This window comes from Bos grunniens, chromosome 9 (genome assembly GCF_055505025.1).
Source record: "Bos grunniens cultivar Pamir isolate PY7600 chromosome 9, Bosgru_T2T1.0, whole genome shotgun sequence".
In the NCBI taxonomy this organism is placed as follows: domain Eukaryota; kingdom Metazoa; phylum Chordata; class Mammalia; order Artiodactyla; family Bovidae; genus Bos; species Bos grunniens.
The window spans coordinates 27,616,255-27,635,395 of NC_141173.1; the positions used below are offsets into that span (position 1 = coordinate 27,616,255).

At 36.5% G+C, this 19,141-nt stretch overlaps 1 protein-coding gene and 1 long non-coding RNA gene across 7 annotated transcripts in view; one reads left to right on the plus strand and one right to left on the minus strand.

The window, feature by feature from the left end:
* Positions 1-19,141, minus strand: part of NKAIN2 (sodium/potassium transporting ATPase interacting 2) — a 1,179,899-nt gene that overhangs the window by 369,802 nt on the left and 790,956 nt on the right. Inside the window, exon 5 of one of the 4 annotated variants that reach the window (XM_086317026.1) lies at positions 13,614-14,418. The exons of the other annotated variants lie outside the window; for them this stretch is intronic. Coding sequence (XP_086173152.1) covers positions 14,317-14,418 — 102 coding nt within the window. The 3' untranslated portion in view covers positions 13,614-14,316. Of the gene's footprint in view, positions 1-13,613; positions 14,419-19,141 lie in introns of those variants that run through there. 4 annotated transcript variants of the gene reach the window in all.
* The window catches only part of LOC147365720 (uncharacterized), a 219,257-nt gene that overhangs the window by 185,197 nt on the left and 14,919 nt on the right, over positions 1-19,141 (plus strand). For all 3 annotated transcript variants that reach the window (XR_015132677.1, XR_015132675.1, XR_015132676.1), the window contains one exon: positions 12,473-12,570. This is a non-coding gene — a long non-coding RNA (uncharacterized LOC147365720). The remainder of the gene's footprint in view (positions 1-12,472; positions 12,571-19,141) is intronic.

A 19,141-nucleotide genomic window follows, 5' to 3' on the forward strand; every position in this document is an offset into this window, starting at 1 on the left:
TTTGAAATAGCTCAACTGGGATTCCATCATCTCCAATAGCTTTGTTATAGTAATGCTTCCTAAGGCCCACCTGAGTTCACATTCCAAGATGCCTGGCTATAGGTGAGTGACTATACCATTGTGGGTATCTGGGTCATTAATATCTTTTTTCTGTAGTTCTTCTCTATATTCTTGCCACCTCTTCTTAATCACTTCTGCTTCTCTTAGGTTCTTATAATTTCTGTCCTTTAGTGTGCCCATTTTTGCATGAAACATTCCCTTGGTATTTCCAGTTTTCTTGAAGAGATCTCTAGTTCCTCCCATTCAATTGTTTTCCTCTATTTCTTTGCATTGTTCACTAAGAATACTTTCTTACCTTTCCTGCTATTCTCTGGAGCTCTGCATTCAGTTTGATATATCTTTCCCTTTCTCCTTTGCCTTTATCTTCTCTTCTTCTCTCAGCTATTCATAAGGTCCCATTTTTAGTGAAAATCTACTAATTCTTACAGAAGTGAAGGGGGCCTCCTTACTAGCATTAAATTGTACAGAAGAACACTTGAATATTAGTGTACTCCTTCCTTACCAAATACCGTTTTTAATTTATACAGACTGCTTCACTCACCTAGTTCTTATTTTGTGGATATTCTTATATGACTCAATATTGTGTAAGTAGAAAATATTTGGGGCTACTTTGGGGCTATTTTCACCTCAGCACAATTAGCCTAATCACTCTTATTTACAATATGAAAATAAGAGTGTGCCAAACAGAGAGGTCATATAGTCAAAACTATGGTGTTTCCAGTAGTCATATATGGATATGACAGTTGGACTGTTAAAAAAGCTGAGCCCCAAAGAATTGATGCTTTTGAACTGTGGTATTGGAGAAGACTCTTGAGAGTCCCTTGGACCTCAAGAAGGTCAAAGCAGTCAATCCTAAAGGAAATCAGTCCTGAATATTAATTGGAAGGACTGATGCTGAAGCTGAAGCTTCAATACTTTGGCCAACTGATGTGAAGAGCCAACTCATTGGAAAAGACCCTGATGCTGGGAATGATTGAAGGCAGGAGGAGAAGGGGGTGACAGAGAATGTGATGGTTGGATGGCATCACCAACTCAATGGACATGAGTTTGAGAGAACTCTGGGAGATGGTAGAGGATAGGGAAGCTTGGTGTGCTGCAGTCCATGGGATAGCAAAGAGTCAGACACAACTTATGAACTGAGCAATACAACAAACAGAAATCATACCCTGAGGGCTTATATAAATATATCTGGAGGATCTTTTTCCCAGGTACTTTCTGAGAGTGGCAGTCTCTGATTAAATCCCTTTAATTTCCCCTTTAGACTTGGCTTGACTGTTTGCATTTTGGTTAGGCTAGAGAGCTCAATTTTATGCACAAGCACTAGTTAAAAGTTATTGTTTAAATGCTTCATTAAAATCAGTAACAAGACAAACTATATAGGAATGTACAACATTCACATGTAGAAATCTTTAAATGCACAATATGAACAATGAAAAAAATAGGAATATATACTATTTTCTTGGAGAAGACACAACATTATAAAGGTGTTAACTATATAAAAATTAATCCTTAGATTTAATTCCATTTTCATAACACCACATGACTTTTTTTTTCTGATCCAAACAAGATAATACTAAAATTCATTTAGAAAAATAAGAAGCAAGACTTGCCAGGAAACTTCTGAAAAAAAGTCTTGTTATAAGAAATGACTGTCCTGCTATGAACTTTCCCCTTAGGACTGCTTTTACAGTGTCCCACAGGTTTTGGGTTGTTGTGTTTTCATTTTCATTCGTTTCTATGCAAATTTTGATTTCTTTTTTGATTTCATCTGTGATTTGTTGGTCCCCAAACCTGTGGGACACGGTAAAAGCAGTCCTAAGGGGAAAGTTCATAGCAATACAGGCATACCTCAATAAACAAGAAAAAAGTCAAATAAATAACCTAACTCTACACCTAAAGCAACTAGAAAAGGAAGAAATGAAGAACCCCAGGGTTAGTAGAAGGAAAGAAATCTTAAAAATTAGAGCAGAAATAAATGCAAAAGAAACAAAAGAGACCATAGCAAAAATCAACAAAGCCAAAAGCTGCTTCTTTGAAAGGATAAATAAAATTGACAAACCATTAGCCAGATTCATCAAGAAACAAAGGGAGAAAAATCAAATCAATAAAATTAGAAATGAAAATGGAGAGATCACAACAGACAACACAGAAATACAAAGGATCATAAGAGACTACTATCAACAATTATATGCCAATAAAATGGACAACGTGGAAGAAATGGACAAATTCTTAGAAAAGTACAACTTTCCAAAACTGGACCAGGAAGAAATAGAAAATCTTAACAGACCCATCACAAGCACGGAAATTGAAACTGTAATCAAAAATCTTCCAGCAAACAAAAGCCCAGGTCCAGACGGCTTCACAGCTGAATTCTACCAAAAATTTAGAGAAGAATTAACACCTATCCTGCTCAAACTCTTCCAGAAAATTGCCGAGGAAGGTAAACTTCCAAACTCATTCTATGAGGCCACCATCACCCTAATACCAAAACCTGACAAAGATCCCACAAAAAAAGAAAACTACAGGCCAATATCACTAATGAACATAGATGCAAAAATCCTTAACAAAATTCTAGCAATCAGAATCCAACAACACATTAAAAAGATCATACACCATGACCAAGTGGGCTTTATCCCAGGGATGCAAGGATTCTTCAATATCTGGAAATCAATCAATGTAATATACCACATTAACAAATTAAAAAATAAAAACCATATGATTACCTCAATAGATGCAGAGAAAGCCTTTGACAAAATTCAACATCCATTTATGATAAAAACCCTCCAGAAAGCAGGAATAGAAGGAACATATCTCAACATAATAAAAGCTATATATGACAAACCCACAGCAAACATTATCCTCAATGGTGAAAACTGAAAGCATTTCCTCTAAAGTCAGGAACAAGACAAGGGTGCCCACTTTCACCATTACTATTCAACATAGTTCTGGAAGTTTTGGCCACAGCAATCAGAGCAGAAAAAGAAATAAAAGGAATCCAAATTGGAAAAGAAGAAGTAAAACTCTCACTATTTGCAGATGACATGATCCTCTACATAGAAAACCCTAAAGACTCCACCAGAAAATTACTAGAAATGATCAATGATTATAGTAAAGTTGCAGGATATAAAATCAACACACAGAAATCCCTTGCATTCCTATACACTAATAATGAGAAAACAGAAAGAGAAATTAAGGAAATAATTCCATTCACCATTGCAATGGAAAGAATAAAATACTTAGGAATATATCTACCTAAAGAAACTAAATACCTATATGTAGAAAACTATAAAACACTGGTGAAAGAAATCAAAGAGGACACTAATAGATGGAGAAATATACCATGTTCATGGATTGGAAGAATCAATATAATGAAAATGAGTATACTACCCAAAGCAATTTATAGATTCAATGCAATCCCTATCAAGCTACCAACGGTATTCTTCACAGAGCTAGAACAAATAATTTCACAATTTGTATGTAAATACAAAAAACCTCGAATAGCCAAAGCTATCTTGAGAAAGAAGAATGGAACTGGAGGAATCAACCTACCTGACTTCAGGCTCTACTACAAAGCCACAGTCATCAAGACAGTATGGTACTGGCACAAAGACAGAAATATAGCCCAATGGAACAAAATAGAAAGCCCAGAGATAAATCCACGCACATATGGACACCTTATCTTTGACAAAGGAGGCAAGAATATACAATGGATTAAAGACAATCTCTTTAACAAGTGGTGCTGGGAAATCTGGTCAACCATTTGTAAAAGAATGAAACTAGAACACCTTCTAACACCATACACAAAAATAAACTCAAAATGGATTAAAGATCTAAACATAAGACCAGAAACTATAAAACTCCTAGAGGAGAACATAGGCAAAACACTCTCTGACATACATCACAGCAGGATCCTCTATGACCCACCTCCCAGAATATTGGAAATAAAAGCAAAAATAAACAAATGGGACCTAATTAAACTTAAAAGCTTCTGCACAACAAAGGAAACTATTAGCAAGGTGAAAAGGCAGCCTTCAGAATGGGAGAAAATAATAGCAAATGAAGCAACTGACAAACAACTAATCTCAAAAATATACAAGCAACTCCTACAGCTCAACTCCAGAAAAATAAACGACCCAATCAAAAAATGGGCCAAAGAACTAAATAGACATTTCTCCAAAGAAGACATACAGATGGCTAACAAACACATGAAAAGATGCTCAACATCACTCATTATCAGAGAAATGCAAAGCAACACCAGTATGAGGTACCATTTCACGCCAGTCAGAATGGCTGCGATCCAAAAGTCTACAAGCAATAAATGCTGGAGAGGATGTGGAGAAAAGGGAACCCTCTTACACTGTTGGTGGGAATGCAAACTAGTACAGCCACTCTGGAGAACAGTGTGGAGATTCCTTAAAAAACTGGAAATAGAACTGCCTTATGATCCAGCAATCCCACTGCTGGGCATACACACTGAAGAAAACAGAATTGAAAGAGATAAGTGTACCCCAGTGTTCATCACAGCACTGTTTATAATAGCCAGGACCTGGAAGCAACCTAGATGTCCATCAGCAGATGAATGGATAAGAAAGCTGTGGTACATATACACAATGGAGTATTACTCAGCCATTAAAAAGAATACATTTGAATCAGTTCTAATGAGGTGGATGAAACTGGAGCCTATTATACAGAGTGAAGTAAGCCAGAAAGAAAAACTCCAATACAGTATACTAACGCATATATATGGAATTTAGAAAGATGGTAACAATAACCCTGTGTACGAGACAGCAAAAGAGAAACTGATATATAAAACAGTCTTATGGACTCTGTGGGAGAGGGAGAGGGTGGGGAGATTTGGGAGAATGGCATTGAAGCATGTATAATATCATGTATGAAATGAGTCGCCAGTCCAGGTTTGATGCACGATACTGGATGCTTGGGGCTGGTGCACTGGGACTACCCAGAGGGATGGTATGGGGAGGGAGGAGGGAGGAGGGTTCAGGATGGGGAACACATGTATACCTGTGGCGGATTCATTTCGATATTTGGCAAAACTAATACAATATTGTAAAGTTTAAAAACAAAATAAAATTTAAAAAAAAGAAATGACTGTCCTTTGCAGATATTAAAATATTTTATAATGCATAAGTCATAGCAAGAATGACAATGGCCATGACTAGAAAAACTGGTCAATGTAATAAGAAATACAAACCCATTTAAGCCCACAGTTAAGATTCAGAAAACATTGCAAATCTGTAGCAAAATAATGAATTTATTGAAGAAATAGAAAAACCTTCTGAAAAGTTAGATTAGACCAACATCTCCTATCTTATATACCAAAGTATTGGACTTTAAATATAAAAATAATCCATATATGTAATAGCTGAAATGCGAATTTTTTTCTGCAGTCTTAGAGTAAGTAAAGTATAATCCTAAATGTAATTCAAAAAACCACTGACAAATTTGATACCATAACAAGCCATACATTTCTGTTTAGTGGGGAATTTCGTATACATATAGTTCTCTCAGAAGGCACAAAGTTTTTCTGGAAGAATTGACAATAAACCGATAGTGAGTGGCTGCAGGACACTCAGTGGCTTGGCAGGGAGACTTTTTTCCATATATCCATTTATTCTTTTAATGCATATCACTTATTATTTAAAAAGAGTGTAGCATAAGGGAAAATGCACATCTAACTCTGTAAGAGCATGGAATGATCACACCTTTAATCTACAGTGTAATGAAGACAACCCAGGTCTCAAAAAAAAAAAAAAAAGCTTTCTTTTGGCTTGCTGCTCTGCATCACCTTCTTTCAAGTCACTCTTTGGTATCTTTACATACAATTACAAAGGTCTCCACATCTTTAAAGATATATTATAGCCCTATGATAATCTGTACAACCAGACAAAGAAGGGAAGGAGAATATTCCTACATGTGGGCATTCCCCTAAGTATAACATCTGCCATGAGGAGTTCATGGCACTTACAGGCATGTGGATTGTGGGGAAGGGAGTGGTGGGAGACAAAACTAGATAGGTGGGTCAGGACAAACAGGGCCCTGAAATATGTATCAAGGGTGTTGAATTTCATCCTGGGGGCGGTAAAGAGCCACTGAAATGGAGAGTGTAGGCATCCAGTTTGCATTTTAGAAAAGTAAATCAGGGTGCAGTGGAGAAACTGATTGTGTGGAGTGCGAAGAGGAGGTAGCAATATCAGAGGGAGTAAGAGACTGATGGAAGATAGACTGGACTCTCTCGCATCCTACAATAGGTTTATTGTTGTTCAGTTGCTAAGTGGTGTCATACTTTGTGACCCCATGGACTGCAGCATGCTAGGCTCCTCTGTCTTTCACCATCTCCCAAAGTTGGCTCAAATTCATGTCCATTGAGTCGGTGATGCTATCCAACCATCTCATCCTCTGCTGCCCCCTTCTCCCTTTGCCTGTCCTTCAGTCTATCCCAGCATCAGGGTCTTTTTCCAATGAATCGGCTCTTTACGTCAGGTGGCCACAGTATTGGAGCTTAAACGTCAGTACTTCCAATGAATATTCAGGACTGATTTCCTTTAGGATTGACTGGTTTGTTGCTGTCCAAGGTACTCTCAAGGGTTTTCTCTAGCACCACAATTTGAAAGCAGCAATTCTTCAGCACTCAACCTTCGTTATGGTCCAACTCTCACATCTGTATATGACTACTGGAAAAACCATAGCTTTGACTATATGGATCTTTGTCAGCAAAGTGACATGTCTGCTTTTTGATATGCCATCTAGATTTGTCATCGCTTTCCTTCCAAGGAGCAAGTGTCTTTTAATTTTGTGGCTGCAGTTACCATCCCCAGTGATTTTGGGACCCAGAAAAATAAAATCTGTCACCGCTTCCATTTTTTTCCCCTTCTGTTTGCCATGAAGTAATGGGACTGGTTATACACTCTATTTAATTAACATCTTGAAATGTTGTTTCTTTCTTTCCCTGCCATCACAGTTAACCAGAGCTAACTTATTTACTGCACATTAATTATGCAGCAGGCACTCTTCTAACAGTTTCATGCACTTCATTTATACCTTGCAATAACTTTACAGCATAGACAACATTCCTGTTCTCATCCAATGGATGAAATCTGTCACTGAAGGTTCACAAACATGCCCAGGTTCACACAGGAACTGGTAAGATGAATGTGACTACAACACATGGATCCAGAAACACTCCACTCCACTCAGCTGCTTCAGTTCCCCAGGGGCTAGGATTTCTGTGATGACAACTTGAAGACCTTCCCTTTCTCCTGTGTCTTCCAGTTTCAACTCGACCAGCCAGTCTCTTTCCAAAGGTATCTGGATAAAGCATTGCTTACATCACCTCACCTTTCTGCTCTGTGTTGTAGAAAGCAATGCTGCTAATCACTGAAGTTTTCCTCAGTTTTTTGGGATCTTTCCTATGTCTGTATCTTTGCACATGGTGGAATTCTTAGTCTTTGAGGCACACTTAAATTCAACCTCTCCTCTAAGACCCCCATTTTCATGTCATGAAAATCAGACTGTTAGTCTAAAATCCATGCTCACCTCACGCCAGTGACTGCATTCAGTATTAAACACTCCAGCATATGATTATAGGCTAGCTTGATTTTGTGAACATTAGTCCTATCTCTAATTTCTTTGTATTTACTGCAGCCCAGACATGAAGTGGGAAGTCAGTACACACACAGGTAATGGAAATGTTCTCATTCAAGGGCTACTGCTAGATTGATCTTTCCCAACTGATATTTCATTCCATGAAAACAACTCTATTAAAAAATTAGTTAAATATTTAAACAAATTATTCAGAAACTTTCACATGCTAATAATAAAGTGGGAGATGAATTAAATTGTATGTGATTTTGCCACAAAGCTCCCTTGCCTTTTCTTTTTTTTCTTTTTTTTTTTTTAAAGCAAGGATGTTTATTTATATATCAAATTTCAGCAATAAACCTGAGGACTAATCTCTGCTTTGTGTGTGTGTGTGTGTGTGTGTAATTAAATGTAAGTAGGTTATTTATCTTTCAGATTTTTCTTTTTTTTTTTTTTTTTCACATGTTTCAATGCCATTCTCCCAAATCTTCCCACCCTCTCCCTCTCCCACAGAGTCCATAAGCCTGTTCTATACATCAGTGTCTCTTTTGCTGTCTCGTATACAGGGTTATCGTTACCATCTTTCTAAATTCCATATATATGCGTTAGTATACTGTATTGGTGTTTTTCCTTCTGGCTTACTTCACTCTGTATAATAGGCTCCAGTTTCATCCACCTCATTGGAACTGATTCAAACGTATTCTTTTTAATGGCTGAGTAATACTCCATTGTGTATATGTACCACAGCTTTCTTATCCATTCATCTGCTGATGGACATCTAGGTTGCTTCCATGTCCTGGCTATTATAAACAGTGCTGCAATGAACATTGGGGTACACGTGTCTCTTTCCCTTCTGGTTTCCTCAGTGTGGATGCCCAGCAGTGGGATTGCTGGATCATAAGGCAGTTCTATTTCCAGTTTTTTAAGGAATCTCCACACTGTTCTCCATAGTGGCTGTACTAGTTTGCATTCCCACCAACAGTGTAAGAGGGTTTCCTTTTCTCCACATCCTCTCCAGCATTTATTATTTGTAGACTTTTGGATCGCAGCCATTCTGACTGGTGTGAAATGGTATCTCATAGTGGTTTTGATTTGCATTTCTCTGATAATGAGTGATGTTGAGCATCTTTTCATGTGTTTGTTAGCCATCTGTATCCCTTGCCTTTTCAAAAGCACAGTATATCAATGGCAATAAAGATGAATAACATTTATTGCACATGGACTGTATTTCTGATACTGTGTTAAGTTGATGCCTTTCATCATCTCATTTAGTACTCTTTGTATCTCTTGGAATACTCTTAGGAAGATAGCTTGGAAAAAGCTCATCTAGATATATTCGTGAAGACACTCAGGTGATGATTTCTATTTGCATACTCTTTCTGTCCAAGTAAGTAGAACACAGAGAATCATTAACGCCCCACCCAAATTTGAAAGTGGGAAATGGCAACCCACTCCAGTATTCCTACCTGGAGAATTTCATGGACAGAGGAGCCTGGTGGGCTACAGTCTATGGAGTCACAAAGAGTTGGATAGGACTCAAGTGACTTAGCATGCATGCATGCAAACTTGAAAGCAAAGTATATTTTTAAATAAACTGCAGTATTGGGAATTCTTAGCTTAGAAAGTCTTTCTTTCTTCCATATATATAATGCTACATAAATCCTTTACAGAGCTTTGGATATGATCACAAAGACTCTTAAATCTAACCAAGACCAAGGGTTCTTCCATTTTTTTAACCCTCTTGATCCTCTGGGATCTCAAAGCCTTGTAAAGGGGCACAGAGGTTTTCTTCTGGCTTTAGCTAAGTTGTCTACCTTCACCGACAGAAAAAAACTATTTGGTATAATAGGTTGATCTGTTTGTCTTAGATGAAAGATGATATGGTCTTCATTTCATCCAGAAAAATAAGAGGAATCAGGTAGCTGGGATAATAAAAAGGAAAAGATAATTTTAATGTCTTGCTAATTCAATAATTTGTCATATTCTTTTTTGAATTTTCTTAAGCCCAGAAAGACTAGGATATGGAGCTCTCTAAACTTGTAATATTTTTTCTCTTTCCATGGGCTACAAGATCCACAATTTTCAATAAGACCTGTTTATAAGTATTGCTGCTGCTGCTGCTGCTAAGTCGCTTCAGTCGTGTCCAACTCTGTGCGACCCCAGAGACGGCAGCCCACTAGGCTCCCCCATCCCTGGGATTCTCCAGGCAAGAACACTGGAGTGGCTTGCCATTTCCTTCTCCAATGCATGAAAGTGAAAAGTGAAAGTGAAGTCGCTCAGGTTGTCTACTTGAAAGTTATACAGTCATGTCCGACTCCTAGCGACCCCATGGACTGCAGTCTACCAGGCTCCTCCGTCCATGGGATTTTCCAGGCAAGAGTACTGGAGTAGGGTGCCATTGCCTTCTCCGGTTTATAAGTATTAGGGATATATATATATATATATATACACATACATACATACACACACACACACACACACACCTGTAAAAATAGAAAGCCAAAAGTTCTAAAAGCATTTAGAAATAGAGCATCTATTGATAACTAGGATTATAAAAATATTACATTTAAAAGGACTTGTGATAATCATCTAATTCAATTTCTTTGTGAATAAATTAATGACATGGTGAGCTAGCAGATGCGATAGGTGTGTCTTGTTATCCTTGTAGTTTATCCAATGCCCTTTTAATAACAGTCTGCCTTGTCAGTACTTTAATGATAAAGAAATTATTTTAAAATATACATTAATTACCAAAAATGTCATAAGTACAACCTACCACATTTGAAATACCAAGCTCTCTGACAGTGACTGTCACTGACATAGAGTGAAAAAGACAGTAAGAATGGATAAGATGATCTCAGACACAGGAGAATAATCTTTCCCCAAGAAGACATTCAGATTTTCTTTGATTTTTATCTTGATGAAAAATTTATGTTTTCACTATCACAGCACTAATATAACTGTGATCTATGGGTTTCACAATGTATAAATCTGGTTTCATGCACTTTTGAGACTTCTATCATAATCCAACCAATATATTTATTCCCTCTTCTGGGTCAGTATGTTGAGATGCTGTAAAAGTTCCATCATTCAAAACAACCCTATTCTTGCCCTCCTGGGAGAGACATGTTTTTGAGAATTTGTGATGTGCAACTTTGATAAAAAGTAGTATTAGACTTCCTACTTCCTTTCTTCTTTTGCCTGTTTTTTTCTTGTTTGTTTGTTTTAGTTGGTATAATTCAGTAGTAATTTCCTACAACTCATTTAAAATCGGTAATAGCTATCAATTCTATTAAGTGGAGTACAAAATATATTTAACAAGGAATTCAAAATGTTTTTGTAGAAAAATGTTTAAAAGCTTCAGGATGACTATTACCAATTATCAAGTTGAGAGTTGGGGCAGTCAGTACATAAGAAGTGCCAACCAGCCAGATCTTCACATGCTTAACTGGGAATAAGGCAACTGGTACATAAAACAGACAGAGCTGGTTCCTTGTGAAACTCACAATCTCTGTGCAGACCAACAGCATGCTAAGCGTTCCCTGAGCTCTCTACCTTGGTTTTGCCAGGTTTTACAGCATATTTGCGCTTACAACTCCCATCCTTTCCTGCCAGGTCCTTTTCTTCGCGAATAAGGACATGTCTATACTCTGAAGGCTCTAGGCTGAGAATACAACCCAGTCTGTTTGCTTGACTTCCAGACCCGTCATGCGTGGGCCCTGTCGATCTTTCTACACCGTGTCTCTGCTTTCCATGACCTGATGCAGAGTATTGTCACCTGACACACTCAACATCGCATGAATGAATAAATGACTTTACTTCAAGGTCTCTTGCCTTTCCTCCTCATTTAGGCTTTCTGAAAATGGGAAGGTACTACCCATCCTATTCAGGAGACTATTTATATATAGCCTGAACAGTTTATATGGCCACTAGGTTGGGTTTCAGGGGGAAAAAATGTGGAAATATACATTTGGAGGATTTCTTATATTTAAAAATTGAGATACTCAGGTTTCCTTTACTGTGGGGAGAAACCTCTTTAGAACAGAACAGTGAGGGTTTTTAAATTGTTGTTTATTTTTCTTTTTCTAGAAACAAATCTAAAACCATAAAGTTTGATTGTTTTCATTAAAATTTCCTAAGACTTTATTCATTCAGATTTGCCTGACTTAATTAGTTTGACCTACTTATCTTATTTTTAACTTTGAGGCTTGGTAGCAATAAGAAAAAGCAAACACCTTGAGGAAATAGTATATACCATGCAGTAAATACTGAAAATTTTACTTTGCATACACTATCCTATCTCAGGACAATTATTTTCCCAACATCTTTTGCATTTTTTCAAATCAAACTCCTCACTCTTTTGTTACTGAATTCTGGGGAAAAAAGTGCCAGACATTAATATCTTAGCCTGAACTACCAAGACCACGTTTTACTGAGGTTTCTTATTAAAAGTGGCATTTTCATTAAAATCCCCTTCTCTGCTGTGAAAAGGCATGATGATGTATTATCTATTTTGAACAAATGTGCTGCAGAAAGTGCCTAGGAGGCAATAACACAGTTTAAGAAAAAAAAATTAAATATGATGGCTAGCCAAATGCAATTTACTCATTTGTGTTTTTTGGTGGCAAGTCATATATCTTGTAAAAAGGGATACACCTGAAGCAAGAGTAGAGGAAAAAAGTTTGCAGTTTTACACAAATAGAAATACATCAAAAAGAGTTGCACAAAATGCAGATATTTCAAAATGAAAAACTCCTAAAACAAAATCAAACGAGTGTTAGGTGATACCCTATATCTTTCTCTTTTTTTTCAGATAAAAACCTGTTGCCTTTTACCCTTTCGTCCCTGGGGCGTGAAGACTTTCTCGCTTTCTCCCTGAGCCCCAGGAGTGGCTGGGCCTTTGGGCTGCAGGTGAGGGGCAATGCCATGTCACCGTCCTTGAGGGCAGGACTGGGAGCCTGCACGCTAGGTTGGAAGTCTAGTACTGTCAGAGCTAATCTCTCAACTCACCCCCACTCCCCTTCCGTCTCTGGTGCACAGGTCCATTCTCGTCTCTGTTCCTGCCCTGGAACGAGGTTTATCTGTAACACTTTTCTAGATTCCACATACATATGTTAATATACAGTATTTAGGGGGCTCAGCTTGGTGCTCTCTGATGACTTGGGTGGGGGTGGGAGGGAGGTCCAAGAGGGAGGTCACACGTTATACGTATAGCGCATTCACTTCGTTGTACAGCGGAAACTAACACAAGATTGTAAAGCAATTATACTCCCACTGGAAAAAATACACTACTGCCATCTGCAAGCTTTCTTACCCCATGCCAGTCCTCTCATCTCCTTGTACCTCACTGCATTCAGCTGGAAAAGACGACTTTGAGGAGTGTGAGTGCAAGTCTAAACCCTCATCTTTCCAGTATAACCCATTCATAGTCTAGTGTCAATCTACTTTCTTCACACTTCAAACACAATAGCCATAACCACCGCAAAAAAAAAAAAAAAAAAAAAGAAAACACAGTACACGACCTATTCCCCAAGCAGCATTCCTTGCTTCCCAGCTCCATGGTGTGTTGCCCTAACTCCTGCCCCTCCCCCACCTCTAAATTCTACTCATTTTCAAAGTCCAGCTATGAAGCGACTGTGTTATAATGCCTTCTGTCCCTGCCATATCCTGTACTGGGCTGGGAATCATCACAGGCTTTGCCAGCTTCTCCCCGTGTGTGATCTGTAACTCACGGAAGCACTTCTCCTTTTCCACCTTTCAATTCACACACGTTTTTCCCTCTCTGCTACCTTATAGGATCTCTGAGGGCAGTGCCAAAACAATAATCGTGATATCTTCCTGGGTACCTATCATACCTGTAGTGGGAACTTAATAATTAATGTTTATTGTGTCCATGAATATAAAAAAGGTTGTCTGTACTATCTTATTCACTAGGAAGATAAGATATAAGATCAGAGTTGTGAAAGCCCTGAGAAAGTAAAAGTTTTATTGACATGAAAGGGGGTGATGGCTGGAATACTATACAAGCACATATGACAAGGGAATAAAAATCCTAAGGGTTATTCACAACTGACACAATTCTGAAGTGTGGCTTGGCTACTAAAGAAATTCCTGGGCTGTAAGTATAGCTTTACAAGAAATTGAGATAACACGCTTGGAGAACATCAGAAGAAGTAAAAATGCCAAGAAGAACAGCTTTTTCAGAGCTGTCAAGGCATCTTAATTTGTTTTCACGCAAAGAAACCTCTCAAGCTGCCACCATCTTGCCTTCTTGTCATGCAAAGTTTCTATACATTGTGTGCCAATTCCACTTTCTGGGTAGCCACAAAAAGTTCAGTAAAGTTTGATAAAGCCGCTGCTGCAAGCCAGTGTGTTACCATATCAGTGCTGAAGTGGTCTATGGTTTGCCACCATCCCTGGAGGGAAGTCACCGGAATCAGAGATGAATCCTGAAATGCTGACGCTAAGCCTCTGCTGGAGGTCTAAGTCAGGGAGAGAAGGTCATGGTAGCCTGGTCGAGGCAGCATCTCTTGGGGTCATCCATCATTTCATGAAAAGAATTCATGACCTAAGTCTGGGACTCCAAAGGATAAGCACCCCAGAACTTGCTCCTTCAAATGTGGCCTGCAGACCCACAGCCTTGGCATCACTCTAGGGTTACTTAGTAATGCAGACTCTCAGGCCACCACCCACATGTAAGAGGTTGCATTTTAAGAAGATCCTAGGTGATTCATACTCATTAGCCTTTGAGAGGCTCCACTTAAAGGCAGAGGATGGCCAAGAAAAAACAAAACAATTTTAGTACTTCATTGTGGTTAGAAAAAAAACAGTATAAATGCAAAATTGCCTATTCAATTATATAAGATATTTTTAATATAAGAATGCTTTTCAAAACTAAGGACAATAAAGCTGTATTAAGATGGAAACGAAGGAGAAAATATACTCTACCCTGAGATATTGCTTGTGATAATCAATGTACTTCATTTCCTTTCCAAAATGTTGTTGTCATCTGAATACAGCATTACTGAAAATATATAAGCACTTGCTCAGAACACCCCAAATTAGTCATTAGGCATGCTGGTTGCCTAGTCCTTTCTAGTCAATTATAGTTAATAGGCATTTATTATACATCATTATAAACCACAGAATTAACCAGTGAATATAGAATATTAATTCCATTGCAATTATATAGAAATATTTAAACTCCTAAGTACAGTATTTTCCATAATATTAGTAAGAACAAAATGGCTTTAGAAAAGTATCCATAAAATTAGTTCTCTACTTTCCTATTTTACTAATGCTAATACCTGTTTTTATTTTTTCCAAATAAAGCTTAAAATATATTACAGAATCAGGTTTTTCCTCAAACAAAGCAACACTCATAAAAATAAACATATACCAACTTAAAATAAACAAAATGCTTTTTGATGACAATCAAATGACTTATGAACTCACATTATTTATGTTGTTTGGAATTTCAGTTCAAAATTAAATATATTCTGAACTCTTAATTATATTTCAACCTAAGTGAAGTTCACCATTCACTAAGATATTGTCATTATTTTAGGTATATATATAAAAGATGTAAATATATAATAAAATAATATATAAATTTATACATTATAGTTTCAAATTTATGTGTGGTATTCTCCCATTGAGTATTGTATCTAGTTCATGAGAATCCCTATTAAAAGGTCACAGGTTTAATAAAAGCTAAATATTTTGAATTTTAAAAGCAGTATAAGATTAAAAAAACCAGAATCTTATTGTACTTGAAATATTGCTGCTTATATTTAAAGGTGTTTGTGAATATTCTTGTGCATTTGAATGAGTATATTTTAAAAAGATCCAATCTCAGTGCTAACACAGAGGAATCATATTTATTTAGCAACTGACTATGCCGGGCACTACGCAAAGCATTAAGAATCCAAACACTGTATGACAGTGTTCATTCTCTTAAGGAATTCAGTTTGGTAGGGAAGAAAGACAGCTAAATTAATGCAATACATGCATTCTGCTTTATGACAGAGGTATTGGACTAGGCATGCCCTTAATGGAGTTTGCTGTCTAAGGACTGGTCTAGAGAAATCAGAAAAGTTGCTTTGGTTAAAATTTCTAGAAGCAAAGCCTGTGCCAGAGATTCTTGAGAAAATGAGCTCTAGAGAGTGTTCTCAGGGAAAGGGGAATGGAGAAAGCAGAATAAGAGGGAGATAGCTAGATATGGATGTGGTCTCATCTGAAGAAAAGTTTCAGCCTGGTCTCAGAGGAGGCTCTCACATTGGTTCCCACAGAAGCAAGGGGCTCTGTCAACCAGACGTTGGTAATGAGCTACTAGGGAAGGAAAGAGACGGTGAAAGGTTCTCTCCAGGAGAATTTACAGGACTGGTGATGTTAAGAGTTTATCAGGGGGAAGAAAGAAGACATGTTTAGCATAGGAGATAATATAGGTAGAGATTCAGAAGTATGAAATAATAGTCCCTATATGTAATGATCAAGGGATTTTCAAAAAGTACAGGGAAGAGATAGTTTCAACTGACAATTAGCTATTAACTATAGAAATTAGTTCATGTAACATGGGTAGGTTAAGCCCAGAGGACATACTTTCTGATCATTATCAGTCAATTACATGATAGCACGTCTATACAGTTTGGATGTTCAAGGCAAAATCTATTTCGATTGATACTACTCAGAATCCACAGGAGTATTTCTCAAATGAGATAATGCTTAAAGTGTATTTCTTCTTCTTATCAATTCTATAATGCAGCAATAACTCTGACATCTCTGTAGGTTAAAGTTGTCATCTTCACGGACTTATTTAATTCATCTGAAGCCTTCATATGTGCCAAGCATTACTGCTAAATATGCTTATATGTGTTTCTGATTTAGCTCATTATGTTTAAACAAAGCCAGATTGTAAAAATAGAAGGTGTGATTCAACTCTCCCTCAGTCTCAATAATAATGGCTGTTATTTTAGGCATGTGCTTACTGTATGTGAGGCATAATACTAAATTCTTTACATTTATTTTCTAATTTAATCACTATAATAACCTTATGAATAGGTACCATAATAAACTCCATTTTATTGAACAAGAAATGGGCTTACAGAAGCCAGTGACTTATCTGATTCCCTCTACCTGGTGTGCAGGTGTGTCTGTTGACCACCATGATACACTATTACCAAGAAACCAGAGGGACCAAAGTTCATGAATTGACCAAAGGCAAACATCTTCAGTATGTTCATTTTTATTCCAGTTGGAAGTTTCATGTTATATTTGACATACCCGTGTATGTTTAAAAATATTTCTTAAATTATTAGACTCTGGCATCTATGAAATAAGGCTATTTTACATTAAAATACCACACAGGTTGTAAAGACAACCTGTTGTAAGGATCAAAAGACATATATACAGAAAACTAGTTAAAAAATCTAGAATCTAGACAAAAATATAATACCAAGACATATGAATATACATATTATTTATCAATTAAAATTACCTACCAGGTCCTCAGAAATTTTCTAATGCCTCTAATTCTTTTGGATCTCTATTCTTTTAGAGGTAATAGCCACTGCACTTTAATATTAGAGATAATACCTACTGTACTTTAGTATTAAAATATTAAAGTATGTAAGCTATAAACGTAACAGTTAGCTATTACAATCAAATCCAAAGGGTTTCCCTTTATTGAATAGTTTATTGTCTTATACTGTTACTGATGTGAATCTTTTTTTAAAATCACTTACTGTTATTGACTTCCATAATCCCCAGGCACCATGACTTTTGCCCCTACTTCTCTATTGTAAATTTCATCTAAGTTCTAGAGGCCTTTCTCAGACAAATGTTATAAAGTAGCAGCTTTATGCAGATGCTACTCTTTTGTTTCTGTTCTTTAAAGTAATATTTTAAATTTACTGGTTACAACCAATCAAAATATTCAACTCGTTTTGATTTTCATATGCTGTCAATCATCTCAGTTACAAACTTTACAACTTGCATGTTTTGGAATTGAGAATATTCTCTGTTATATCAACTTACCTAGTAATTTACAAATTCTAAATTTATTGGTATTGTTGAATATTCTCGTCAAAGATGGTTACAAACTAGACATAAATCATTAACCACATCTGTAATTATTCCTTCAGGATACATTACTAGCTATGGAAGTACAGGGTAAAATAAGTGTACAGAAACCTTTAAGGCCCTTGAGTCACATTTCCAAATTGCTCTTTAAAAGATTGTGCTCTGTGCTATACAGTAGGTCCTTATTAGTGATCTATTTTATGTATAGCAGTGTGTATATGTTAATCCCAGTCTAATTTATCCTGAGACTAACACAACATTATAAATCAGCTTACTCCAATAAAAAAAAATGAGTAAAAGATTGTGCCAGTCTGCACTCCAAATATAGTATATAGCATTGCCCTTCTCACTGCATTCTCAACAACGTTCCATAGCATTTATTTTCTGAAGTGCTAAGATAGCTATCTTATCAATCAGACAATTGAAATTCGTAAAGATTAAGCTATTGCTCAATGAATAAGTTAGTAGTAGATTTGAAAACAAAACACAGAATTCAGGGTTTAGGTACAGCATAGTACAGCATGACTCAAGTTCTTATATTATACTAATGAGTTCTAATCCCTTCCCTGTGGTTCACTGGAATGTGACTCTGATCTCCTCCTCTATAAAATGGTCATAAAACTATAAATTGTTTTTGAAAATGAATGGATAACACATGTGCAGCATTTAACAAGTGCTTGGCTCACTAATGAAGGCTCATCATTTTATGAAAATTGATATTTATTTTCTCTGAAGATATTAATTTGAAAAGAATTTAACACAAATATTACAGTCAAAATTTCTAAATATGGAAAATTATGTATTGCAACTTGGCATGTACTTCATGATAATAACAGAAAATAAGTAAGTTGCTTCTAAAATAAATGAGCTCTTTCTAGAAAGGATCTTCCCTCCTAGAGCTTCAGTTAAAAATTAGATATTATCTTCAGGACTTAAAAAACATCATCAATTTAGAATAATATAGCAATTAGACAAAATGGTCTCTAGCTCTTTGCTCTCATTTACAGGAAGATAAATATAAGAACAATTTTTTTCTTAATGGTATTGCACTTCATTCTCTTTTACTAAATACTGTCAATTTCCATGCTGAGGGATTATAAAGTAGAGATATTCTAAATGAGATTTTCAAACTAATTAGCCTCCTGTCTAACATACTCAATGACAAGAAAAATAAATAGTACATCATGATTTATTTAAACTCACATAACTGAAATTAATGGTATTACTTCTTGCTGTTTTACCACTGTACAAAGCAACATAATTATATTTGTATTTAAATGCAATTTTTCACATTTTGAACTATTAGCTAATAAGGTGATAATAAGGAAATGGTGACCCATGAGAAAGGATATTTTAAAAAACAATCTATGATTTTATATGATTATTTTCCTCTGAGAGAAAT